This window comes from Xenopus tropicalis, chromosome 3, assembly GCF_000004195.4.
Source record: "Xenopus tropicalis strain Nigerian chromosome 3, UCB_Xtro_10.0, whole genome shotgun sequence".
In the NCBI taxonomy this organism is placed as follows: domain Eukaryota; kingdom Metazoa; phylum Chordata; class Amphibia; order Anura; family Pipidae; genus Xenopus; species Xenopus tropicalis.
Genome location: NC_030679.2, coordinates 78341406 through 78368912, shown reverse-complemented (window position 1 = coordinate 78368912; position 27507 = coordinate 78341406). Strand labels below are relative to the sequence as shown.

General features: G+C 38.2%; 2 protein-coding genes across 6 annotated transcripts in view; one reads left to right on the top strand and one right to left on the bottom strand.

Moving 5' to 3' along the window:
* Nucleotides 1–19445, bottom strand: part of phtf2 (putative homeodomain transcription factor 2) — a 63005-nt gene extending 43560 nt beyond the window's left edge. For 3 of the 4 annotated variants that reach the window (XM_012960015.3, XM_012960016.3, XM_031899026.1), the window contains exons 1-2: nt 19252–19445; nt 2800–2879 (exon numbers count right to left, since the gene is read on the bottom strand). In XM_012960015.3, coding sequence (XP_012815469.1) covers nt 2800–2844 — 45 coding nt within the window. In that variant the 5' untranslated portion in view covers nt 2845–2879; nt 19252–19445. Of the gene's footprint in view, nt 1–2799; nt 2880–18821; nt 19001–19251 lie in introns of those variants that run through there. The other variant, XM_004913028.4, reaches the window with a different exon arrangement.
* A 73-nt stretch (nt 19446–19518) lies between these two features.
* On the top strand, nt 19519–26022 carry tmem60 (transmembrane protein 60). Of its 2 annotated transcripts, XM_012958541.3 has the most exons (2): nt 19519–19668; nt 25168–26022. In XM_012958541.3, exon 2 carries the CDS (start codon nt 25224–25226, stop codon nt 25626–25628), a length of 405 nt encoding a protein of 134 aa, XP_012813995.1. In that variant the 5' UTR covers nt 19519–19668; nt 25168–25223; the 3' UTR covers nt 25629–26022. The 2 variants fall into 2 exon arrangements, with proteins under 2 accessions (XP_012813995.1, NP_001120020.1); NM_001126548.1 differs by lacking the exon at nt 19519–19668 and having other exon boundaries at nt 25218–26022.
* Nucleotides 26023–27507: the final 1485 nt, after the last annotated feature.

Sequence of the window (27507 nt, the reverse complement as noted above, 5' to 3'; positions counted from 1 at the left end):
GGCAGGGGTATTTAAATGATGGCACAGTGGGTTGTGTAGAGTGCAAAAAAAAAAAAAAAACAGAATCTGAACTTCGAAAATTGATCTCAAATCTATCAAATGTAGTGTTGGCTCAACAACTCTACTGTGTAAAGCACTCAGTGTTTCTACCTAAAGAAAACCTTTTCAGCATGCTGCTGATCATAGAATCTATTACTGTCAATTCAATATTTTATTTCCTTGTGTTTCTATGCAGTACCCTACACATGGATATTTTGCTATGACAAGGGTTTAAAAAAGTGAACACAAGGAAAGAACGGTACTTCTCCAAAGCTCTTGCCTCATGCAGCCTTTCTGCTGCTTCCATTTTTTCAGAGCTATTTACAAGCAAATACATTGTACTAAAATGGAGTGGGATGGGACCACTGTAGCGCACCCAAAGGGCTTTCTCGCCCACAAAATACTATTTTCTTTCCCGACAGGAGTGCAGTCTCTATTAGACCCCACTTCTCTTTTAAAGGTGCCCTTTAAGTGTCTTATACATCTATATAGAGAGTACCTTGCTTTGGCTTGGTCTTAAAGGAAGAATTTTATAATTAATATATGTTTGTAAATATTTATTTATTGTAACAGGCAATACAAGATGATAGTATATAACTACTGAGCCTCTAGCCTTTCCATATAATGGTCTCAGAAGGCAACCTATGACAACCACTGTAGCAATAACACACTATGGGGCACATTTACAAAGGCACAAACGCTCTGAGCGTATATTTTCGACGATTTTTTCTTGCGTCCACACGATTTTGTTTTACACCGCACAACTTTTTCGTATGCTTGTACGAAAAAATCGGAAAGGTTTTACCGCTGTTTACAATTGTACGGTACGAAAATTTCGTGACTTTCGGATCGCCAATATGATATTATTGTGACTAATACGATTTTTTCGTAAGCATTTTCGTGATATTTGCGATCTTCGTAAATTTTCGTTTCCAATCCGAATTTTTCCCATTCGGTATTCGAACTTGTGATTTGATAAATTTGCCCCTTAGGGTATTATTGCTCCAAAAATGTAAATTCACCAAATCAAGGATTTGGTTCAGGGTTTGGATGAATGCCCGAGTCTTCTGAATTTGAAGCTATAGATAAGTTTTTTTTGTTTCCCATGACCACAGCAAACTTCTTACTTACACTCCAAAACAATGTTACATAATGCCGCGCACAACAATTTTTTTTTGACACCCGTCATTTTTTCGGTTTTGCACATGTTTGCAAAATTTCACAAATTTTTTGCTGGAGTGGGACAGATTCGCTCAGCACTACTTGTAATCAAGTTTTCTTCTGTTTTATTTAGCGAACACAAAGCCCTCAAAGCCTCTACAGTCACCTTTTTTTGGCCCCTTCTATTCATATTACTGGCTGTGGTATTTGCAGTGTGGCGGAGAACCCCAATCCAACAGGCACAAGTGTTGCATTTGAGCTGTCACTAATCTGTAGATTTCCAAAGCACTAATTTGCATGTGGGGAAGAGAGATGGCTGTGCTAGCTCTTTTATGTTAGTGTGTTTTTTTTAAAAAAATACATAAAACTCTTCTAGGCACCCAAAGTGACTACTGCTAGTACAGGTATGGGATCCATTATCCGGAAACCCAATATCCAGAAAGCTTCGAATTACAGAAAGCCTGTCTCCCATAGACTCCATTTTAATCAAATAATTCAGATTTTTAAAACTGATGTCCTTTTTCTCTGTAAAAATAAAACAGTACCTTGTACTTGATCCTAACTAAGATATAATAATTCCCTATTGGGAGAAGAACAATCCTATTGGGTTTAATTAATGTTTTATTGATTTTTTAGTAGACTTAAGGTATGAAGATCCAAATTATGGAAAATTTACCCTTGGTCCCAAGCATTTTGGACAATGGGTCCTATACCTGTAATATGAACAAAAGTATGTCAATTATTCATTGACCCCCACCACTGGGTACAACGATGTGAGTACTTGCCAGTTTTAAACAGCAGTTTTGTAAAAGTACAAACACACGTTTGAAAAGTCACTCATAGAATTCCCTACTTAGAGTACCATTACAGGAGCTGTACAGTTTGCAACTATAGACAAATCTCACATTTAAGAGTTGCTGCATTTTGCAGGCAAGTCTTTACATATTATGAAAATTACAAGCATGAAATAACATGATAAAAGTACAAACAGAAGGGTGTGTAGAATATTTTTTTTTTTTTTTTTTTTTAAGACAAGCATTAAACACTAAACATAAAATGTTTTGAAAATACTACATGGAAAATTTATTGCTCGCAAATGAACTATTCAACTTATCATTCCACTTATAACTATATCATTTAATTATAATTTAATTTCTAAAGTGTTGTCTGCAGTATATTAAGCAAAAAGTTTTAAAAAAATTAAAGAGAAGGTCATCTTCATGGATGGGCAAATCAAGAGGATTTTCGGCAACTTTAGTATAGGAACTTGGCTAAATAATAATGTTTATATAAAGAAAGATATAAATATATATGGAGGTTCAAACTAAATATGGGAGAGCAAAGGCATCAACATTCTAATTAAAACCATTTAAAAAAAATGTGTGTTCCTACATAAATATCACATACATAAATCTAACTTCGGAAGAAGGTTTTTATGTTTTAATTAATTATTATAATGTACAGCTGATACTATATAATACTGCAATCTGTGTCTGTAAATCTACTTCCAGCACAGACACATACACATACATATTTGTTTATAGTATAAAGTGTGTGTGTATCTTGAAGAATAAAATGTTCCATAAATGAAAGACTTACCTTTTTCTGATACCAAACTATTGCATCAGTCACTTTAGACGCCATTTATTCTACTCCTTTTAGGCATCGGACATCTTAGGCTGCAAAGAAAAAAACAATAGCTTATTCAGAGGCTCAAAGTGCTCTGATCATCAAGTATTTAAAGTAGATGAACTACTTGCACATCAAGAGGGTGTGTGCTACTACTTACGTTACAGACTACCTCATTACTATTTTACAAACGTGTTTTCCAGCCTACTGCTACATCAAATGACTCTGCTCTCAAAAATGCTCCACCTCTATTAGCAAACGTCAGCTTTTTTGGAGACAAAATAATTTTGCTTAAAGGGAAAATATGTCTTATTTATGAAGAATGATTTAATACTTGCTTTGCTACCAAACTAGGATAGTAAAATATGAAGGCACATCTTTAAATCTATAAATAACATTCACACATTCCCAAACAGTCTAAGTTTGCCCAGTAAAAGTAACGCATAGCAACCAATAAGATGTGTGTTTTTAAACAGGTGACCAGGAAATTCTATCAACCACAGACATCCTATAGCTCCTGTAATACCTCTTTCAAGGATTTGTGATTATCAGAGTGCCTCCTTGCTCTCCTTTGGTAATAGCATGAGAAGCCCCATATGATATTTGATGCACTAGGATATGATTTTTATTTTACAGATTCCAATGAGAAAAAAATAAAGCATCAATGTTTATTAAGATACCTAAACTAAAAATGGTCTTAGCCACAAATGACAAACACACATCTAATTATAAGAAATTATAATTATAAAAAAATTATATATACACATGCACACAAAAATATATTACATCACTGATGTTTTTAAAATGCACATCTAAGGATTTATTTTTCAAATGTTGCCACAACAGATGCCAGGTGATTCAACATGGATTATACTCATGGTCATTTGAGTGCATGAGTCGCTTATTAAATTTGGAAAAGAGTTGAAGTTTTACAGTTGAAGGCATAAAGAACTTCGAGAGACAGCCATGTTGTGGGGCTGGGCAAACACATATGTGGTAGGCTTCATGCTTCTCATTTCTCACATGGAGCAAAGCCACCTGTAAGAGCTACAGCTTCTGTGTGAGTGAGAGAAGCAATGACCCATTATTCACAAAAGTGTCTGACACCAAACTGTAAAAACGGCGACAAATTCACAGAAGGTATCCTTTAGTTTTATGAATTTGTTGTAATGGCGCCAATTTATTATTTTTGTTAAATAACTGTCGTTATTGCACTGTGAATGTGTCATTTGGGTGCCAAATATTTTCTCTACATAGATTTGAGTTAAATGAACCTATCAACATTTTCCCCCAACATTTTAGTTATAGCAAAGAAATCCTGGAGTAAAAAATGTCATAGGTACGACTAATTCTCAAAAAGGTCCTAAATATGACGCAAGTTTGGTGTAAGAGGATTAGTATTTAGGTATAAAAAAACAAGCTTCACTCTTTAATGACAATAAAAACTTGCCAAATTTGCTTTCTATGGCCACTTGGCCAGTGAAGCAAACATCTTGTAAAGACAACAGTTTTTACATTTTATATAAATACATATCTGTTTAATTATTGATTTTTGTATTTTATACAGAAAACAAAATTGTGGTTACATAAAAACAAAATGGTCTGGAGAGAACAGGTTTAACATTGAATTACAAAGGGGAAGTTATATTAAAAAAAGTTACTGCACTATTGCATTTGTCAGTCTGCTTACACAGATTAGAAGACAAGCTGGAATATAAAGTCTCAGAAGGTCTATGTGTTTTACCTGTTGTCACCATGCTTCTTCGGAAACATAAAAAAACCCAAAAAAACCTTTTCCTTAAGGGTAATGCCACACGTGGAGATCTGTCGCTCATGGTTAAATCTGCACTACTGCAGGCAACGGCAACAAATCTCCCGAAAATGTTTTCCTGCCACCAATAACATAAATTGTAGGTGGGAAACCATATGATTCACTTCAGCTTTCCGAAGCTGCCTTGCAAGGAAACTTTAAGCTACTTTGGAAAATGAAGCAATGTGTATGTTTTCCCACTGGCGATTTACATTATTGGAAAAGCATTTTCGGGAGATTTGTCTCCTGTGGTAGTGCAGATTTAACGGCAGGTGGCAAATCTCCCCTTGTGCCATCACTCTAATGTTTCTGAGGAAGTCTGACATCATCACACAAAACCGCTTTGTTGTGTTCACTAAAAACTACAGTTTATATTTTTTTTTTTGCAACTTATTTGGAGATTTTAAGTGTAAAGTAAGTTGGGCTACGTCATTTAAGTACACCAGATCAGTTAGCATTTTTAATGTCCCTTTATTGTTTTCACTCATTAAAATTGATACTATGCAAAACATTTGAATAATGCATTAAAATATGAAAAATATGTTTGTGTAAATAATGTATTTTTTCTGAAAGACCCCTAAAGAATACTGGTTTATCTGCTGTTCCTTCTGAATGGATCTCCGTGTCTGCTTAATTTTCTCATTAAAGCATTTGCCATAATTTCCTTGTTGTAAAATGCAACCCCAGGGATTTTTTTTTTGTTTTGTACATGATAAATCAGCTACAACTGTAATAAGGGAACCCATCAAAATTTCACAAAATGTAAGAGCCAACATGTTAATTATAGACAGGTTCCCCACTGCAAAGCAGGAAAGACTGCTTTTTAATTATAGGGTAATAGTACGAAATATGCAGTATAATCTGAAAACAACTCATTTTACCTCACCTTAGAAACCATTCATCATACTTGTGCTTACTGGACAACACTGGGAGTAAAAAGAAAAAAAAAAAAAAACACCACTAAGGGGCAGATTTATCAAAATGTGAGTTTAGAGCTTAATACTTAGCAATGGGTGAAAGTTAGAACTCACCATTTGATAAATACGCTTCTGAAAATCCCATAGAAATAAATAGAATGTGGGTGAGTTTTTTTATGTATTAAGCTCTAAACTCCAATTTTGATAAATCTGCCCCTTAGGATTTGCGTTTTATTTAGCTCTAAAACTTGCACAATTCGAATACTTCATAAACTTGAATGTCTGATGCTTATTAAAAATACCCGAAAACTCGAATGTAAAACTTTGGCATCTAAAAGCTTGTGAGCTTATATAGAAGTTAATGGGAGTTGTCCTAGGCAAAGTCAAGCAATCTTCTAGTTTTTTTTTTTTGAGTTTATAAACTCGCAAATTTGAAGTACAGTGGTGTGAAAAACTATTTGCCCCCTTCCTGATTTCTTATTCTTTTGCATGTTTGTCACACTTAACGGTTTTTGATGAGCAGAAACATTTAACTATTAGTCAAGGATAACATAATTGAACACAAAATGCAGTTTTTAAATGAAGGTTTACGTTATTAAGGGAGAAAAAAAACTCCAAATCTACATGGCCCTGTGTGAAAAAGTGATTGCCCCCCTTGTTAAAAAATAACTTAACTGTGGTTTATCACACCTGAGTTCAATTTCTGTAGTCACCCCCAGGCCTGATTACTGCCACACCTGTTTCAATCAAGAAATCACTTAAATAGGAGCTACCTGACACAGAGAAGTAGACCAAAAGCACCTCAAAAGCTAGACATCATGCCAAGATCCAAAGAAATTCAGGAACAAATGAGAACAAAAGTAATTGAGATCTATCAGTCTGGTAAAGGTTATAAAGCCATTTCTAAAGCTTTGGGACTCCAGCTAACCACAGTGAGAGCCATTATCCACAAATGGCAAAAACATGGAACAGTGGTGAACCTTTTCCAGGAGTGGCCGGCCGACCAAAATTACCCCAAGAGCGCAGAGACAACTCATCCGAGAGGCCACAAAAGACCCCAGGACAACATCTAAAGAACTGCAGGCCTCACTTGCCTCAATTAAGGTCAGTGTTCATGACTCCACCATAAGAAAGAGACTGGGCAAAAACGGCCTGCATGGCAGATTTCCAAGGCGCAAACCACTTTTAAGCAAAAAGAACATTAAGGCTCGTCTCAATTTTGCTAAAAAACATCTCAATGATTGCCAAGACTTTTGGGAAAATACCTTGTGGACCGACGAGACAAAAGTTGAACTTTTTGGAAGGTGCCCGTCCCGTTACATCTGGCGTAAAAGTAACACAGCATTTCAGAAAAAGAACATCATACCAACAGTAAAATATGGTGGTGGTAGTGTGATGGTCTGGGGTTGTTTTGCTGCTTCAGGACCTGGAAGGCTTGCTGTGATAGATGGAACCATGAATTCTACTGTCTACCAAAAAATCCTGAAGGAGAATGTTCGGCCATCTGTTCGTCAACTCAAGCTGAAGCGATCTTGGGTGCTGCAGCAGGACAGTGACCCAAAACACACCAGCAAATCCACCTCTGAATGGCTGAAGAAAAACAAAATGAAGACTTTGGAGTGGCCTAGTCAAAGTCCTGACCTGAATCCTATTGAGATGTTGTGGCATGACCTTAAAAAAGCAGTTCATGCTAGAAAACCCTCAAATAAAGCTGAATTACAACAATTCTGCAAAGATGAGTGGGCCAAAATTCCTCCAGAGCGCTGTAAAAGACTGCAAGTTATAGTAAACGCTTGATTGCAGTTATTGCTGCTAAGGGTGGCCCAACCAGTTATTAGGTTCAGGGGGCAATTACTTTTTCACACAGGGCCATGTAGGTTTGGATTTTTTTTCTCCCTAAATAATAAAAACCCTCATTTAAAAACTGCATTTTGTGTTTACTTGTGTTATCTTTGACTAATAGTTAAATGTGTTTGATGATCAGAAACATTTTGTGTGACAAACATGCAAAAGAATAAGAAATCAGGAAGGGGGCAAATAGTTTTTCACACCACTGTATATGTTTTTTTTTTTTTACTCAAAGCCATTTTGGTTGGTGCACATCACCCTCCTACATCACATAGATGCGCATAATGAGTGAGTTGCGGCACTTACTCATTATGTGCGTGTGTGCCCCAACATGGCTTTTACAAGCAGGTCCTATTGCTCAGAAAATCAAAATCAAAAGAGTTTCTGAAAACAGAGCAATTAAAAATTTACATATGCAACTGGTTTGGCTGGTAATGGAAAGAAAGTGTTTGGATCATGTAGTATGGTGGATAATGAAAACTGAATTCTACCTTTCCAGTATTTAGTACAGGTATGGGGTCTGTCATCTGGAAACCTGTTATCCAGAAAGTTCCAAAACACGGAAAGGCTATCTCCCATAGACTCCATTAAAAGCAAATAATTCTAATTTTTAAAAATGATTTCCTTTTTCTCTGTAATAATAAAACAGTACCTTGTACTTGATCCCAACTAACATGTAATTAATATTTATTGGAGGCAAAACAATCCTATTGGATTTATTTAATCTATAAATGGCTTTTTAACAGATTTAAGGTATGGAGATCCAAATTACGGAAAGATCCCTTATCAAGAAAACCCCAGGTCATTTTAGGAAGCAACAGGGTTATAATTTGCTTCATCTGGTGGTGCCCTAGACGCCAGACCAGACTACCTCCCACCCCTTTTGGCGAATGGTTCATGCAGATTGGCAAAAAAAAAAAAAGGTCCCACACAACATAGCCACCAGATTTAACCACAAGTCTCCAACTGTGGACGGGATAATTTTTTTTTTATAGTCTATTTTCTTTATAATATTTTTCTCTTTACAATATATATGTGTGTGTGTTTGTTTACATATATGTATGAATAAAGCTTTGGTGAGGAACATTCTGGGATTTGCTCCATAAATGCAGGCTAATCCAGACATGAAGGAAACAACAGTCCATTTACAGACTTTTCAAGCAGCAACAAATGGCAACAGAAATATGGCCTAAATTCAGCAAGGCAAGTCCGAAATATCACATAGCTTACTTCAGCATCCAGTATGCAGGAAGAGTAAACAAGCCGCTCTATCAGGGGATCTTTAGCAGGGGAACAGCGAATCACAACCACACATAACTCAACAAGTGCTTTTGTTGGATTTTGTCACCTGCCAATCACTTGCTTAAACATCCTTTGGACATCCAAGCACACAACCTGCTGGTTAACCCTGTACAGCTCATAACCTAAAAAAAGGGCTTATATAGATCCAGGATATATCCCTTTCAGCTTGTACATATAACCCTCTCTGCCTCAACCCGGGGGAAGGTAAAGGCAATAGAAGAGCCCAAATAGTGGACTTGGGAAAGGGCATCGGCATTCACATGCTGTTTTCTGGGTCTAAACTCTACTATATACCTGAACTCCTGGAGGATCAGAAACCAACGGGTTCATCTGACATTTGACCCTCTGTATTGCTTCTTCCAAGTAAGAGGAATCAATAAGATTAGCCCAAGGAAGGTCTTTTCAGAATCTGTTCCATGTAATCATAATTTACTTCCAACCTTTGGTCGTGTCAGTTAACAGAACCACTATTGTGCAAAATCGGGTACAAACCTCTGGTATTACCCAAGCATTCCCAGGAATGCTTGTACGCTTTTACTTGCCCTCTTCCGATGATGTACCAGACGTATCTTACCTCCTTCATGCCTACTGCACACTTGCCTTGGTTCAATGTGAACCCATCTCTCCTCAGGAAGTCTAGAACTGCCAGGACTTTGGGGAGGTGGGATTCTCAGTCCCTACTAAAGATGGCAATGTCAACCAGGTACACAGATGTGTACCTTTGGTGGGGCCACAAAAGTTTGTCTGTTGCACTTTGGAATGTAGCAGGGGCGGTCTGCAAAATAAAGTGCATCTTCCTGTATTGACAATTGCCATCCAGAGTGGAGAATGCCATTTTGTCCTTTGCTGCCTTGAACAGGGGTATTTACCAGTACCACTTTGTGAGGTCCAAGTTGGTGATGTAACAGGCACGGCCTAACCTATAAGTTTGTCAATTTGGGGCATAAGTTCTGGAAATCAATGTCAATGGCATTGCACCAGCCAGAGAAGACACTGGTTCTCAATCCCTACAAGGTTTTAATAAATTTATAAAGGAGATTTGGAAGAGCTTCCTCTTATAGGGTTGTTGAACCTCCCGAACTTTGTCTATGACTTGAAACAGGCCCTGCCGTCTGGCCAAGAACTTGCTCTCCACAGTGGGGATCACTACTGCCACTCTCTCTCCTACCTCTCTCACCTTAGCCAAATGATTGTATACTTGGCACTGAGCCTCTAGGGCACTCTGCAAGTGTTATTTTATTTTTTATTAAATGGGACTTTATGGTCATGACCTTGAGTGTGTGTGTGGTTAAGAAGCAGCCTAATTAAAAAGATTTTTCACATACTTTGCAAAAAATTTTAATGGTAACCTTACCAAAGAAGACAACCTTACTTTGTGCTTCACCACAAAGCAAAAAGTTTTGTAAAAACCATACAACAACAATATAATACGGTCACAAACCCAACCCATCAACAACTAAAAAATAGCAAATATGATTGCAAAAATATGGTACATACTATAAAGGTAACACAGGCTGTAAGATAAAAGAGTAGCAATGAAATGAATAGAATGATTAGAGTATGTTGTTATATAAATGTAATGCTATAAATGTCCGCAATAAACATAAGGCAGTTATCTGGCAAAACCTGTACTTCAGGGAAGGCAAGGCCATACAATTGATTCATCTAGAGCAGGGGGAGGGAGATGCTAGAGTTATTCATGTTTTTCTTTCAGCCATATGAGAATTACTTATGGAGTCAGAAAAATGTATTACATGTATATAATCTGGGACAGATTCAGTTCAATAAGAAATACTTTGCATGTTTTCCTTATGAAATTGAATTTTGGCCCATTATCTGAAATGTTAATAAACTAGGGTTTTCAGGATAAGAGGTCTTACAGTAATGTGGATCACCATACCTTAACACCCATAACATTTCCAAAACCCCCAATAGGATTTTTTTGACACCAACATAGATTTGTTAGTTAAGTTGCCATCAAAAATAAGACACAACTTCATTAATACAGACATCAGTAACAAAATAAATAACCAGAACATACAAGGCTGATTTTATCTTACCAGAAATAAATAAGAAACCTACAAGGCATAAACCAAAAGCAAACCAAAGCAAATAATCTGATGGCTGATGGCTGCTATGAGCAACATCACTGTTAATGTTTTACTCCACTTTTTACACAGCATGATAAATATATTCATGTACCCTGAATGGTACGAAAACGCGTAAGGCTTTTACAGCATGTATGTGTATTATAAAAATAAAGTACCTTTGATTTTACTTTAAATTTGAGCTTCAATTCTACCTATATGGATTTCCGGAAAGCCTGCCCATCCTATTGAATTGTTTCCTATATGGCTCCCCTATGCCGAGGGTCTGGGACATGAGCACCTGGACCAAACCTGTATAATGGGTAAGCTTGTCTTCCACTACCATTTCTTAGATTTTTACCATCTATCAGCTTATACTTGATAAATATATCTCCAAGTGTAGTTGTGGCAAGATACCTGCTTTCAGTTGCAAAAAAATTCTCTCTCGTTAATGGTACCTGGGTCAAGTCTCCTTACTTGACTCCGTACATTTGCGCACAGCACCACTGCCTTCATTCTACTCCAAACGTTGCACAGTTAAGCCTATTGATGCAGGGGAAGTCTGGAGCTACAGGCATCTCTAACCAGGTGGCAGCTCTAGGGTTCCCACAGCAATCTCCACAACATAGCTGTCATGTCACTTTCATGCTGAACAATGAAAAATGTCACTAACATCAACATTTTCTCACAATGGTTTCCAGTTCTTTTTAAACTACAAGCACAACTGCCTCAACATAACATATTACCCATAATTGTATCAGAAGCATCTCCCACTGCCATTTACAGTGGAACAATTTATTTCAAATTATTTTCTGCAAAAATTCAGCATACATTTCATAAAGAATACAGGCTCACACAGGCAGAACTGTCTGATAAAAGTTCTGCTTTGTTTGAGATGAGCTCAGGAGAGTTGGGAGAAAAAAAACTGAAGCAGGCTGCTAGAGCTGAGTTTCTATGGGAACCAGCAGTGCCATCTCTTCACTGGCTGCTAGACTGGGGGGGCGTGTTTAGTAATCTGAGCATGCCCACAAGCCAACAGCCAAAGCAAATTCCTGAGGGAGGGGGCTGAGTGGGTTACAGGAGGAGAAGGAAATCTAAGTGATTAAGGGGAAGCAGCACAACCTTGTCGCAGGTATTGAAAGATTTTAAAGAGGCTGTTCACTGATTAAATTTTTTTTACATGTCCTTTAATGCCAGTTTAGTGCTCCTGGCTCATTTCCTGGCACCTAGGCAAAAGAAAAGCAGATAAAGTGGGCTCTGGGAACAACTGCTGTTATTATGGCTTTCTGTTCCCTCCACCATTGTAGGCTACATGGCAGCTCTCCTTCTGTATTTTCTGCCTTCACCCATGCAAGTCAAACTAAAATACAAAATTCAGAACTATAGAACAAAAAGGTAAGTAATTAAAAGGGACTGAAACTAACTGTAAATTGGCACTTAATATTATTTGAACCAATAGTTAATTTTTAGTTAAACTTCTAATTTAAAAGCAAACAAAGAAAATATGCTCCATGGAAATAAGGAACTTTCTATATATAACAAATTAAATTAATTCAGTACTGTTTCTGAAATAAGGTAGCCAAATGAGCAGATCATTGCAAGTTTGCACACCTATATGTGGGGCCAAATTAGGTTCATCCCCTCACAGGCCTCCAGGTCAACCAACACATCATACTGCAGGTGTACAGGGAACTGCAGGAGAAGATCACACCAGCATGACAATGAGGTCTTTGTCTGACAGGATTTTGGGTCTGGAAGGGAGAGTTGACAGCTGTCATCAGCCATGTATGGTCATCTTTAGGTGGCATGCACTGGGGTGTGCTCCCTTTTCCTAGACAATGCATTCTAGGTATACAACTGACTGACAAAAAGTTACATATAGAAAGAGAAAGTTTGCAGAGAGAAGGATAGTGACTGACGTTCCAAATAAAATAACGGTTCTTCTCAATAATACTCAACATATAATGGCATACAACCTTACATGGCAACAACCTTGTTTTAAAGGGATGGTTCACCTTTAATGCAACGTAGAGAGTGATATTCTAAGACAATTTGCAATTGGTCATTATTTTTTATTGCTTGTAGTTTTTGAAATATTTGGCTTTACATGCAACAGCACTCCAGTATGACATTTCAGCAGCTATCTAGTTGCTAGGGTCCAAATTACCCTAGCAACCAAGCACTTATTTGAATGAGAAACTGGAATATGAATAGAAGAGGGCCTAAATACAAAAATATGCAATAAAAGCTAACAATAAAATTGTAGCCTTACAGAAAAATATCTATCTAAAAGCTGGAAAGAGGCAGAAGAAGGCGGAAAATAATTTAAAAACTATAAAAAACAAAACTTGAAGACCAGTTGAAAAGTTACTTAGAATTGTCTATTCTACAACAACCCAAAACTTAACTTAAAGGTGAACAACCCCTTTAAACAACAAACTATAATTATTTTTATGATATGCCCATTAATATATATCTACTCTTCCCATAAAATATTGATAGGAAATGCATATATAGAACATAAACAACTTCATACTGAATGTCATCAGAAGATCAGCTAAAAAAAAAATACATTTACCTAATAACAAAATATCAGATAAAAGGCAACAGCAGAAAATTGCCATATATGGTTATATTATATAAAGTAGGGATGCGCCGAATCCACTACTTTGGGATTTGGCCAAACCCCAAATCCTTCGTAAAGGATTTGGCCGAATACTGAACCGAATACAAATTTGCATATGTAAATTAGGATACAGATGGGCTAAAGAGCAAAAAATGTTCAACTCCTGTGCTTAAAAAGTCATGTGATTTTAAGAAATCAAATTCGGTTTGGCTAGGAGTGTGGATTCGGCCAAATCAGAATCCTGCTGAAAAAGGCAGAATCTTGCCCGAATCCCAAACCGAATTCTGGATTCAGTGCATCCCTAATATAAAGTGTAATATATAATTACTCTACACTGGTAAAAATTGTGTATTTGCTTCAGCAGCTATTATATAAACAGCCATTCAAGTTGTAATTACACTATATAGCACACATATTTATAAATCCTAGAATTGTAAGCAACTTTACAATATACATTCAAATTTTTCAATGCTTTAAGTTATTTGTACATGTAATTATACAGCAATTGTTTAGCCTGATCTATCTCTAGTGAGAAACTTTGACTCAAACTTAGTTCTTCACCAGGTCTGTTTTTACTATTATTTACGTAGTGCCATCAATTTGTGCAGCAATTTACACAGACAAACATTTCCCTAAAAATGATTTACAGTTACATTGGGATGATGTTAGACAAAAGGGGGAGGGCCCTGCTCTCAAGAGCTTACATTCTTAGAGGTAGAGCAATTGAGACATAAGGTGAGGGTAACCAGTGTGGCGGTAACATTTCTGATGGTGAGTGATGTTAAGCGCAGAGTAAAAGGAGAATACCAGTGGTTAGCGAGCATGTGAAAAAGGAGTAGAGAGGATTAGTGGGTAATCAAGTTTGTTAGATTATAGGTTTAACCAAAAGGTGAGTTTTAAGTGACTGTTTAAAAGCCCAGAGGCTCTGAGAGTGTCTAAGGGGATAGGGCAGAGCGGTCCACAGGATGGGCGCAACAAGTGAGAAGTCCTGGATGCGAGAGTGAGAGGGGAGTAATGAGTGAGGAGGAGGTCAAGTGCAGACCGAAGGTTACAACTGTGGGTGTACTTGGGGATTAGGGTGGTTACCAGTGAGTCCTTTATAGGTAAGTACAGGTACCTTAAATTAAACCTGTATATGATAGGTAGCCAGTGCAGGCACTGGCAGAGAGGGGTGGCACTTGTGCAGCGGGAGGAGAGGCATACGAGTCTGGCGGCACTGTTCATGAAGGATTGGAGTGGGGTCCAAAGAGCACTGAATTACAGTAGTCTAATCAAGAAGGTGTGTAATTTTTGTAAGTACTGGAGTTCATTTTTCTCAACTGTGTTTGAGACTGCGGGACTGCATTCAATAATTCGATAAAAATCAAGGTTATGGCCATCCTGGCGGGTGGGGTCTGAGACAGATTGTTTGTGCCCACAGAACGAGGTAGGTGACCCTTCAGTGTCGATGGGGATACTGACGTCACCCATAATGATAGCAGGGATATCTGAAGAGAGAGGAAGGGTAGGAGCCAACCTGAGAAATCGGTAAGTAGGTTCTGGAGGGCAATAGATCATTGTAACCCGTAGAGTAAATGGGGCGTAGACCCTAACTGTGTGGACTTCAACAGAGTGAAAAGTGAGGGGGAAGTATTTGGCCAATGGGCTAGAATGAACACTGTTCAGATAGTAAAATACCAACTCCACCACCATGTCTGTTGCAGAGCTAAAGGCCACCAAAAGACAGGGCTGTTAAATAGTTGACTTTTGCTACATTGTTTTGGGAATCAGAAGTAGTAGTGCAATGAATATAAATAGCTAGGCAGATTATGCTTTTAATAGCATTTACTTAATGCTACTGTCATTCTCTAGATGTCTTAAAGGAGACATATTGGATAAATGGGAAAACCCTAACCCTGTAGGCAATTATGAATAATATCCGGTGCTGGTTTCCCTTTGGGCTAAACATTAACCCTATCTGTAAAAATGGCCCCTTTATTGGAGCTCCCTATAGATCCTCTCACTTCTCTGTCTGAGTTTGAAATGAAGAGTGGGCGTGTCCTAACGGTCCCTGCCAGAAGCACAGTAGGAGGGGGAGAGCCAATCACAGCCCTGAACTCACACAAGCACAGACAGGCTTCAGTTCCCTATCAGGTCAGCCTAGCTGCTGATTGGTTCCTATCCTACAGTGCAGGGTACGGAGGGCCGCCGGCTCCCCAGCTCATCCAGAGAATTCAGACAGCAGGAAGTGGAACAGATGGGCGGGGCTACTGAGGTTTTTGTGGAATTTCTCAAAAAATCAGTCAGAAACACAACTTTTTTAAGCACAATCCTTCTATATCTAGAGGAGTATAATTCCCTGGTACATTCATAACTTTTATATGATATGTCTCCTTTAACCTTGGAAATAACCCCCTTTTCACCACAGTCACTACCTATTGAAACAGAAAGCTTTTTGACAATCTCATATACTATTCCACATAATGGGTGGTTCAACTTTAAAAGAGGACCAGTTACCCAGTCATAAAAAGCAGTATAGTATAAGTCCTTTGCAAATTAAACATAAAAAAACCCAAAAAGATGGCAGCCAGTCAATTACTTTCACTTTCCATTCAGAACTTCCTAGATATCACTGCCCTCCTTACATTACCCCTCCTTCATCATGATCTTTAATTATATAGCCTGTGCATCGGCATGGGCATCAGGTCTGCTTTTCTGGCACATACAAAAGATTTTAGGGTGATACAAAATTTGCCTTAACAGTGTCCACAAAATGGCACCTGACTGCTTGCTGTGATAGGAATTTCAAGACCGAAGGAAACAAAATTAAAATAATTTTAGACGGTGTAATTAAAGTTTATTTTGATAAATTAACAAGAAAAGGAAGGATTTGGAATTATTTCTTAGCGTGACAGGTCCCATGTAAGTTAACTTTTCATATGTTATTGAATTACCTACTCCTAGCAACTTTGCAACTGATTTTCCTGATTTATTTTTGATATTTCTTTCTAGATTTCAAGTGGGGGGGTAACTGATTCCAGCAGCCACAAACTCGGTGAGGCTACAATATAAGGATGATGGCACATGGTAAGATTTGTTGTCCGTGGTTAAATCTGCAGTACTGCTAGCAACAAATGTCCTGAAAATGCCACCCCCTTCGCAAACATTAGAATTGTTGCATATAAATTACATTACTTGCAGCAATCTGGTTTAATTGCAGGGAAATGCCTGCCTTTGCATTTTCCCTTGATTCAGCTGAAAAGCTGCAAGTAATGTCATTAAGTTAGCAAAAGGGGGTAGCATTTTCAGGAGACTCGTTGCCCTTGGTAGTGCCGATTTAACTTACTGTGTGCCATAAGTCTTACTGTTATTGTTACTATTTATTTCTGATCTTTCTATGCAGGCCATCTTCTATTCATATTCCACTCTCAGTCTCTTAAAACCACTGCCTGGTTGCTAGGGTGAATAAGACCCCAGCAACCAGATAGCTGCTGAAAAAAAAAAACTAAACAACTCAAAAAACATAAAAACTGATGACCAATTGCAAATTGTCTGTCTCAGAATACCAATGTCTATGTCCAGCTAACAATTCATTTAAATGGTCGTTGAATTTTTTAACTATTTGTTCAGCAATCAGTCAAATACCAGGGTGCAATTTACCCTAGCAGCTAGACAAAGGTTTGAATAAGAGACATGAAGATAAATAAAACAAATCATGAAGAGAAAGACTTATAAAGGACTTATAAAATATCTAAAGTATTTGGGCTCATATTAAATGTGCATTATTAATTATTGAGAAACTTGAAAATCGTTTAAATGTTTTACTTTTTCAGACATACCTAGTCCTATGGGCAAATAGTTTAAAAGTGCGCATAAAAGTACATTTGTGTACACACTGTCAAAAATAAGAGGGAATATTGGTCACAAGGCTAATATTTCCTTATCCACTGCCTCTGTTTGCACTGCTCAGCCCTACAAGGCAAAATTCACTGATGTATCTAGCAAGCAAGAGTTTCTTAGCACTGTCAGCAGGCAGTTAGTGGTATATTTTAAACTTTTTTGCCACTGTCTTGCAGTAGAGTCTTGTAGTAACAGTGTTCTCCTCAGGGGCTTTTAGCCATGTGCCCAGCCCGACATTTTTTGGTAAGCTACCTGGAACCCTAACCTTGACCACTATAATAGAAAACTTTTTACTGGCAAAGATGTGTGCTTCTGAAAACTCAGCACACAGTGGGACTGGACTGCAGGAGAATCCCACCAGCGTGCTGCATTAGTTACCACTAAAACATGAGTTGTGTTACAGATTATCGTTTTCCATTGGTCATTCAGGCTATTTTATTATATGGCTATTTGTCTCTGCTGTGCTGTATCTTCCAGCAGTTGGCTATCAAATGCTCCAATTGTGTTGCAATTGTTTAGCAGCAGTGAATTGCAGAGAGGCAGAACTTCTGAGAGGGAAGCAAGCAGTGGTGAAAACCAAAAGAAATCCAGCATCATCATCATGAGCAGCATCATTGGCTGTCTATAGCATCCAGGATCAATACTCATGACTTCCACAGAAGTTCTTTACAACTGATGTGCTGCACATATTTTGGACCCTGCCTCAAAATACATTTCATAGGGTTCTTTTGCTTTGCCTGACTACAGGCTTCTACTGACCTCTTCATAACAATGACATTACCAAGACTTTGTTGGTGCAATGCAGCACATCTAGGGAACCTTTCAGAAGGCAAAGCAAATATTGAAATTTTAAAAACTTGCTAAAAAAAAAAAAAACATTTTGCCGGTGGAGTATATTCCAATTTTTTTTTCTTTTCACCTAGACCTTTTCTCTAATTGTGTTTTCTTGCTAAGTCTCATTCATCTCTAACATGACTTCCCAGACAAACATTTAGGAGCAGTTGCTCACTGACTGCTAGTCATTATAGATGTCCATGCCACTGCTGGGTACTCATTTGCAAGGAATATTCCAAACAAGTAAAACATGACTCCTTCATTATATAATGGCTATCCAGACTAAATACATCTGATCACGGAGGGATTGTTTGCATTCTATGCATGCTGAAGTCATTTGGCAACCTACAGTTGACCTAACTTATTGGCAGAGTCCTTCCTGACACACACTGACAACTGGTGATAGTTATTTATAAGGAGGAGGATGAGCATTTTGACAGGTGATGGGCAGCAATGGGGCGATGATGCGGGGGGAAAGGTGACAGCCAGATTAGAGCTGCATCCCTTTGTCTGACACTAGTTTAGGTTTCACATTACAATGCAGGCTGCGGCAATGCTGTGGGCTGCCGGTTCCCCCCTATCGCATCCGTGCCAAACACAGCAGACTATCATCAATGCTGAAGTGCAGAGCACCGCTGCAGCCAATACACTGTAACCCAAAGCAGGAAAACGCGAGTGCGACCTGTTACCTGCTTCTGTGCAACGAGCCGCTAGTTCCCACCGCGGTGACCGGACGCGGTCGTTTGAATTTCACCGGAACATGAACTAGGCTTCTGTGCGCGCCCCCGATCAAGCGCAAGCACAACACTCTCCTGGCCCGGTGTGCGCGCCCTAACCTCCTCACAACTGCACTAATGCTAACAGGCGCGTCACGTGTGCGCCAGCCAATCACCGCTTTGCCAAAGAGCTTTTACGTTCTAAAACTAAAGCCCGGCACCCCTTTCAGCCTGAAAGTCAATTCTACAGCGTTTACTTTTCTGCTGGAAACACTTTTACGTCTGTACTGTACTTCTATGTAGACATCTGTTCCATATAAATAAAATAAATATCTGACGCCGCAGAAGGACTCTCCATACTTTAAATATTGTTATAACTTAAGCTACGATAGTAAGAGCTTACTTTTATATCACCCGACTCTAGCATGTTCTCTTAATTTATGAAATGTCTCTTGATTTCTGAAATACAGTCTTGCAAGTTCGAAAATCTGGTCCGGTCGTTTACATTCGTTTATAACCACATGCCATTAACAAAGATGGAGAATACGGTTTGCTACGCCTTTAGACCTCCTTAAGACAACGTCGTCATGTACAAGACGTTAAGCGTAAGCAGGCTTTATGTCATCTGTCGCCGCAATTTGGTTGGCTGAGTAGTAATTGTTTGACGTTAGTCTCGTCCAATCAGAGCAAAATAAAACAGGAAGCTTTGAATTTCTGATGAACTGTGAATGAAGAGGTAATGTTGCGGGTCCATGATATAAGGATGAAAAGAGACGCTGTAGATTGTTTTGAATCTTAAAGGCCATTCTAATCGCATTCGGTAGGTTTTTATTGGCTTCTTTTTTAGGACGACAGCAGTTAAAATCATAGGGCTGCTGTTGCTCAGAAAATTCGTATTACGTGATATTTGTTCTGTCATTTTTAGTACAATAATTTATAACAGGTATCAAGGAGGTTATTCTGAAAATAGATGATACTTTATTGCCCTTTTCCATGTTAATATTAGTAAGTGATAGGTGTATATCTGTATATTACCTCAACGTTTATATAAGCAGGACAAACCTCAATATTTTTAGTGTAAGTGCCTGTGTGGTTTTGTTTTTTTCAAGCTCTCAGGTGAATTGAAACTCGTATTTGGTTGCTATGGCATGATTACCCTAGTAACCAGGGACCGGTTTTAACATGGAAGATGAACTGTAAAGAGAAACAAGTAATAATAAATAACAATAACCTGGAAGCCACACAGTCACTCTGTTTTGTTTTGTGGAGTTAGGGAGCTTGACAACCAAATAGTGTTTTAGCTTTAAAGGAAAAGGAAAGGCACAGTCACTTGGGGGTGCCAAAATGTTAGGCACCCCCAAGTGACTGGTGCCCCTGTTAGGAGAGAACAGCACCAACCCGGGGTACCTGCAGCGCTTCTTTTTCCTGTATCGCTCGCATGCGCAGTAGAGTGAAAAGCCGAACTTTAACAGAGAAGTCGGCTTTTCACTCTACTGCGTATGCGCCTATGTGTTAGTCTTAGCGAAATGAAGCCGGAAGGAGGAAGCGCATCGCCCCAGGTACCCTGGGCTGGTGCTGTTTTCTCCTAAAAGGGGCACCAGCCCGGGGTACAAGGTAAGCGATTAAAGTCACTTGGTGGTGCCTAACATTTTAGCACCCCCAAGTGACTTAGCCTTTCCTTCTCCTTTAAGGAGTCTAAATAGGAAGGCTAATAATTGAAAAAATAAATAAATAGCATGACTTATATTATAATTGCAATAAACACAATTAATGTAACAGTGAACGTATCCATTAATATGTGAGATTTTGTAGAGTGGAGGCTCTAAAATAGTATCCTACATGTAGAATATTAATTTCTTTAACTTGGCTTTGAAGATGTGTTGCTCCCCATCCAATCTGTTGGGAAACATCCTGCGATATTAGTTACTTGCGCTGCAGCTATGATGCTTGGGTACAGGTAGTCCTTAGTAACCTCATACTAGCTTAGGTGTGTGGCATAAAAAATTGGTTTCCCTTTTAAGTGAATGGTGTGTTGCTGTGAGCTAAAAAGGGTATTTGGTCACTACAATTCTTCCTAAAAAGTCTCCTGTCTGGGAACATCTTTAGGGAAAGGTGCACATTATGTTTTGTTGCCCCTGCTTAATCTCCAAAATGGGTTAAACATCCAAAACTTCCAGTAAAACACTCTAATCACTTACAGTCAAAAATTCAGAACATTTTCAGCAGTTACAGCTTGGTGGCAGTGCCAGATTTCTTTTCCGGGTGCACTAAGGCCACCCCCATTTGTCGTCCCCCATCTTCCCCCCTTGCCATGCGCATGTGCGGACACTTACATACAAAGCAGTGGAGAGACGTCCCCATTGCTCCGTATGGGAACAAAATGTCAAATTTTGGTGCGGCAGGGCGGCATGCCCCTAAATTTGTGCCACCCTAGGCCCTCGCCACAAATCCAGGCCTGCTAGGCGGCAGTTCATGCTGACCCCTAGGGTAAGGTATTTTCAGCAGGTGACTCTGTGAGTAGCACTTCTGCCTTGCAGTGCCGGGGTCCTCTGTTTAGTCCCAGCCAGGACACTATCTGCAAGGAGTTTGTATGTTCTTCCTGTGTATGTGTTTCCTTCAGGTACTCCAGTTGCCTCCCACACTCCAAAAACATACAGGCAGATTAACTGGCTTCTGAATAAATTGACTATAGTGTGTGTGAATGTGATAGGGACCTTAGATTGTAATCTCCTCTGGAGTGGGAACTGAGAGAATGTTCTTTAATTTCTGTAAAGAAATGCAGAAATGTGTCTGTGCTATATAAATAACAGGAAATAAATAAAAATAAATGTTATTTTTATCTTCTCTGCACTGAAGGGGATTAAATAAGTAAATCTTTTTTTTTTCTAAAATTACTCTAAACAGCCTCCAGAATTACCTAGCTTTGTCCCAGCATTCTCTCTGACCTGGTTTCTCGTTAATCGTTTTTCTATGCTTCCTTGTGCAGAGTGAAGCCCTGTCCCCACTTCCTGTTCAGTTATCTCTTCAATTCGACTACCTGTAGTCGACCTGAAGAGCCTTCTGGGCATGCCTGGAGGCAGCAGGAGCCAATCTGTGCATTAACAGGGTTTTTTTTTTTGATGAGAGACAAAAAGTGGGGGTGGGGCTTCACTCTGTACAAGGAAGCAAAGAAAAATGATTAACTTCTAACTGAGGAACCAGGTCAGAGAGAATGCTGGGACAAAGGTAGGTAATTCTGGAGGCTGTTTAGAGTAATTTTACTCATTGAAAAAAAAAAAGGGGTTTCTTAATCTTTAAGCACGGATGACAAAACAACATACCAGCCATTTCTCTTGGTCAATGACATTCCACAGTTTCCAGAAGGAGAAATTGTTTTACTGCAATGAAGACTTGTTTTGCAAATAGCGCTTTGTGTTAGGAACAGGAACTTCTACTTGTTGACAACACCAAGTAAATAGGTGGTGCAGGTGCACAAGTCCCAGACGTTCAGATAGCAGAACAGATATGCATAAAAAAAAAAAGCTGGACACTCATAAACACATAAAGGCTTCATAGAAAATGTAGAAAACATTGGCATTGAATGCTTAAAGGGAAACTATACACCTGAACATTGCAGGTCTCTCTAAAATATATTCCATAAAACAACCCATTTGTAAAACACTGCTTCATTTAAATACATACTGCAGGGGTCCCCAACCGCCGGTCCGCGGGCTTCTTTCTAGTGGGCTGCCTCTGTTACCGGCCGCAGTAAAAATGCGACGTAAACGAAACGCCACCTGAATAATGATCGTATAAAAGTGCTGCGCCGATCAACGCGGGGCGCATGTAGAGGTGCATAGGAATACGCAGATTTAACGTGCAAATGAACGCGGTCGGGCGTATAAGGGCCCCCCCCCCCCCGGTCCGTGGAAAATTTTTCGCACTTGACACTGGTCCTTGGAGCTAAAAAGGTTGGGGACCACTGTGTTATTGGATAGTCCTAAATTGACAAGCTGCCATTTTAAATGGTGTGCCACTCCCTAGCTGATACAATTCACTGTGCTCAAACACAAAACAAGGGCTTAGTCGCAGACCATTACAAAATTGTGACTCTAGGTAAAAGATATAAAAAGGCAATATTTACTTATATGTATATGTATATACCATTTTGTTAAGATTTTTTTGTAGGTAACTATTTATGATATACATTATCTGTTGGTTAATGGGACAATGAAATAAAACAAAAGGAATTAAAATAAAATATTCTGTTGCCCTGCACTGGTAACTGCAATAGTTTAAATAAATAAGCTATTGTGTAGCCATGGAGGTAGCTAATCAAGTTGAAATAAGGGTAAATGGCAAAGGTTATATAGCAGATAACAGATATGCTCTGTAGAATACAATGGGTTTAATTCTTACACAGTCTAAACCCATTATATTCTACAGAGATTATTTACTATGTAACATTACTACTGAATGGCTGCGCCCATGACTACACAAAAGCTTTTTTTCTTTTACACAGAAGCAGGGCAACAGTACATTCAGTTTTTACAGCCAAACCCCAATTTTACGTTTTTTCCAGGGGACTAGAAAAAAACATTCTAGGAAAATGTAAAATCTGTGTTTCCTGTAAAAAAAAAAAATAAAAAAATCATTTAAACTGCAAGCAAAACCTTGATTTTTTTTTTTCTTTTTAAAGAAAATGTTCCAAAAAAATGATGTAAAATGCAAGAAAGCTTTAAATCTAGTGAGAATTAAATGAGGGAAAGTAAAATCAGGGTTTGACTAACTATTTTAAAACACTTTTCCTTACAGTATTCATTCTTGAGGAATAGTTTTTCCTTTAATCATAGCTTTGATAAAGTGTCCATAGAGTTATGGGACACGTTATCCAGAATGCCCGGGACCTGGGGTTTTCTGGATAAGGAGTCTTTCCGTAATTTGGATCTCCTACCTTTAAAGGAGAATGCAAGTCAAAATTTAAAAAGCATACTGCCCAATAGTCCTCCTATTGTTTAGTAAAAACACCACACTTTTGGCTCACCTAATCAAATATTTACTCAGTCACACTTACTTCACATTGTCTAGAACAGGCAGCCATCTCTAAAAAGGTATTCTCCCTTCCTTTCCCTCCTTGCTTCATACTGCACATGTGTTTCATTCCCCCCCCCTCTGGCAGATCCGCTTCTGATTGGCTGTTGGGCATGTGTAGCTCAGAACAGCAGACAGGATCAAGTTACACACATGCTCAGAGAATAGGAAGGCTGCCGCTGGCACCTACAGGAAGGGAAGAGAGATTTCAGTGATGTCACTGTAGTCTTCACACTGCTGTAGGCTGCCAGCACCATATCTCAGAGAAGCAAGCAGGGATCTGGGAATTTAGATATGCAGTAAGTACTTAAAAAGAATGCCTTTAGACTTACTTTTAATTTATATTAACCTTTCATTGTCCTTTAAGGCTGCAAAAAAATTATTTAAACAGTAATTAAATAAGAATATTTTGACCTCCAATAAGGATTAATTATATCTCCGTTGGGATCAAGTACAATGTACTGTTTTATTATTATTACAGGGAAAATGTCAATTATTTAATAAAATTTAAAAAATGGAGTCTATGGGAGATGGCCTTTCTGTAATTTGGAACTTTCTTAATAAGGGGTTTCCGGATAAGTGGTCCAATACCTGTAAAGGCTCTTTTTGAAGGTTTTTTTTTTTTTAATAAATATATTCTACATTTATTTAGCCTGAAAATAGTTTTAATGAATAACCACCTACTTTTACTGGTTGAGCCACACTAGGGGGCCCATTTATTAAACCACAATTTTTCGTATTTTTTCTTACTTATAGAACTTTACGTAATGTTCATTCAAGCTTTGGTATCGTGACTTTCTTTTGGCCAGGTTGGATCTGTAGAGTGCCATTGAGGCTGCCATTGAAGGCTTCCAAAATCATACATTGAAGGTTTCAAAGCCAGAAAGGTGTTTGCGCCGTTTCTGAACGTTCGGATCTGAAAACTTTGTGACTTTCGGAATGCAACCACAATATTTTCATGCGACCGATTAAAAGAATTTTCGTGACATTTCGAAAATAAGAAATTATCGTGGTTACTCAATTTTTTGCAATCGTGATTTTAACCGCAAAAAATTGTGGTTTAATGAATGGGCCCCTAGGTTTTTGTAGGTCATTTTTTTTTTTTTTTTTGTATGTACCTGTAGCCTTTATATACTTGTATAGAAGACGAAACACAGTTACACAGTTGTTCTCTTTGCAGAAAATGTGACTGCCATAGAATTGTACTGTGAAATCATTTTAATAACTGACGAATGGTTTTTCCCCCCAGGTTCCACAATCACCAACTCTTCTTCTGGGCACCGATAACCCTCAAATTCTGTTTAAATGAGAATGTCCTTGGCGCAGAGAGTTCTGCTCACATGGCTCTTTACCCTACTCTTCTTAATTATGTTGGTGTTAAAGCTGGATGAGAAGGCTCCCTGGAACTGGTTTATCATTTTTATTCCTGTATGGATATTTGACACTATACTTCTGGTCATGTTAATTGTGAAGATGGCTGGCAGATGTAAATCTGGCTATGATCCAAGAAATGGAGCTCAACATTTAAAGAAAAAGTCATGGTATCTGACTGCTATGCTCCTAAAATTGGCATTCTGCCTAGCTTTATGTGCCAAGCTGGAACAGTCGGCTAATATCTACTTATGTTTTGTTTTTATTCCATTATGGATCCTTCTGCTTGGTGGATTAATAGAACTTGGATACAATGTGTTTTACGTAAGAAGGGACTGAATAGCTCAGCCTTGCACAAAGTAATTATATCTTGCTATGTTCTGTTTTTGTCTTGCCAAGTTTCTGGCAAATCCAGACATGGGTAATCTCCATAATTGTACAGTGTTACTTAAGAAGAGTGTACTTTTGCTGAGGTATATGTTTACTTAACTTTTTGCATACACTACTTTACAAATCTAGCAATATTTTTGGCTCATTGCTTTCCTTTAGAGACTCACTGCAAGTCTTCTGTGGCTTTGCATGTTACAGATATATATAGCTTTAGAAGCTGCAATTCACTTTGATTACCATATTGGTTTGTGTGTTAGCAGAGTGTTTTCCTGTAGCTCAGGCAAACAAACTTACAATGTAACTATAACTTTGTAAATATTTCAAATAAAACCTTGAAACTTTATTTGTATTTTGTAAATACATGTGTTCCTTATAAATTGCAAAGCTAACATTCAGAATACAACCAAAACATTCATTTGCTAAGAAGGTAATGTTCAAAATATATATAGGGAAAATTGTACCAGCTATAGAAAAAAATATAGGGATGTTCTTTTAAGTTACCGAGGCATTTCCCAACCATATAAAGGCACACAGATGAAGGCCAATTGGTTTGAGGGCTAAACTCCACAGATTTTCATCAGATTTTGTGGGTCAGATTTTATCAGATTTTGTCACTCAATACCACACAACAGCACAAGATTTTGCAGGTGTGTTGTGTTAGAAAAATCTGATGTGTAAACTACATGAAAGATTTGCTATAAATCGGTCCCATTATATTTTGACCCATGGAACTACATCCTACTCGTAGGCTGCTTTTTGTTAATCCGACACCATCAGACAAAAGCTACCATTGGAGATTAGCCCTTATACAGGTCATGTAACTCTGAGGTTACTTCTAATATTCTCATGATTTTTTGCCATGTGACTTTGCAAATAGTACAAAGACAACATATTGAATGGTGAAACTGCATTTTTTTTTTTCTGAAAAATATATTCTAATTTTGAATTTGGTGCCAGCAACATATTTCTGAAAATGTGGTATAGGGGCAACAAAAGACTGAAAAGTTGTGTAATGCTAAAAAGAGCAGATCCTAGAGAGGCTGTGTTTTGTTTTTTTTTAGAAGTAAAGATGGGGAGGGGTACACCGCTGCAACAATTTCCTAATAATTTTAATTAATATAAAATTGCAAAGAATTAAGGGATTTCATCATCTACAGTGCGTATTATCATTAAAAGATTGAGATGGCATGGAAGGGACAAGAACAGTATTAAATGTCTGTGATCATTTAGCCCTTGGGCACCACTGCATTAAAAAACGACACAATCCTGTAGTAGAAATCACTGTATGGGTTAAGGAATATTTCTGAAAACCATTGTCTGTAAATGTGATGAGTGTATACAGATATGATATTCACATCCCTAACAACTTCTCCAACCTATCATTGCCCCCCCCATAGCAGTTAGAGATGCAGAGCTGCACAGCTGTGTACACATTACAATCTTTCCTACAACCATTGGTCACAGGGAAAATTGTTTGTTCACTCCACTAATGTAAGAGCTGAATCATCAGATATGCAAAGGAAATGGCCCAATCAAAATTTTTACAGATTTTAGTCTTCCACCGTAACCGCACCAATTTTTGTACTTTGTTTAATGAAGCACTAGTGAACACGGCACACCTCCCTAGACAACTAACCAGAGGCAATGGGTTGTATTCCCCGAAAGCTGTTTATGTGCTCTTCTGTAATAAGATGTACCATGTTTTGCATATATCTTGCTGTTAATGTTTAATGTGTCATATAAGGCAAGTAATTGAGATAACTTAAAGGGGAACTATTGAGAAAATGAAAATTAAATATTAACATCTCATGGAAATAAGAAATGTTTT

Coding starts and splice junctions, on each gene's coding strand:
- tmem60 (XM_012958541.3), top strand. CDS start 25,224: ATGAGAATGTCCTTGGCGCAGAGAGTTCTGCTCACATGGCTCTTTACC.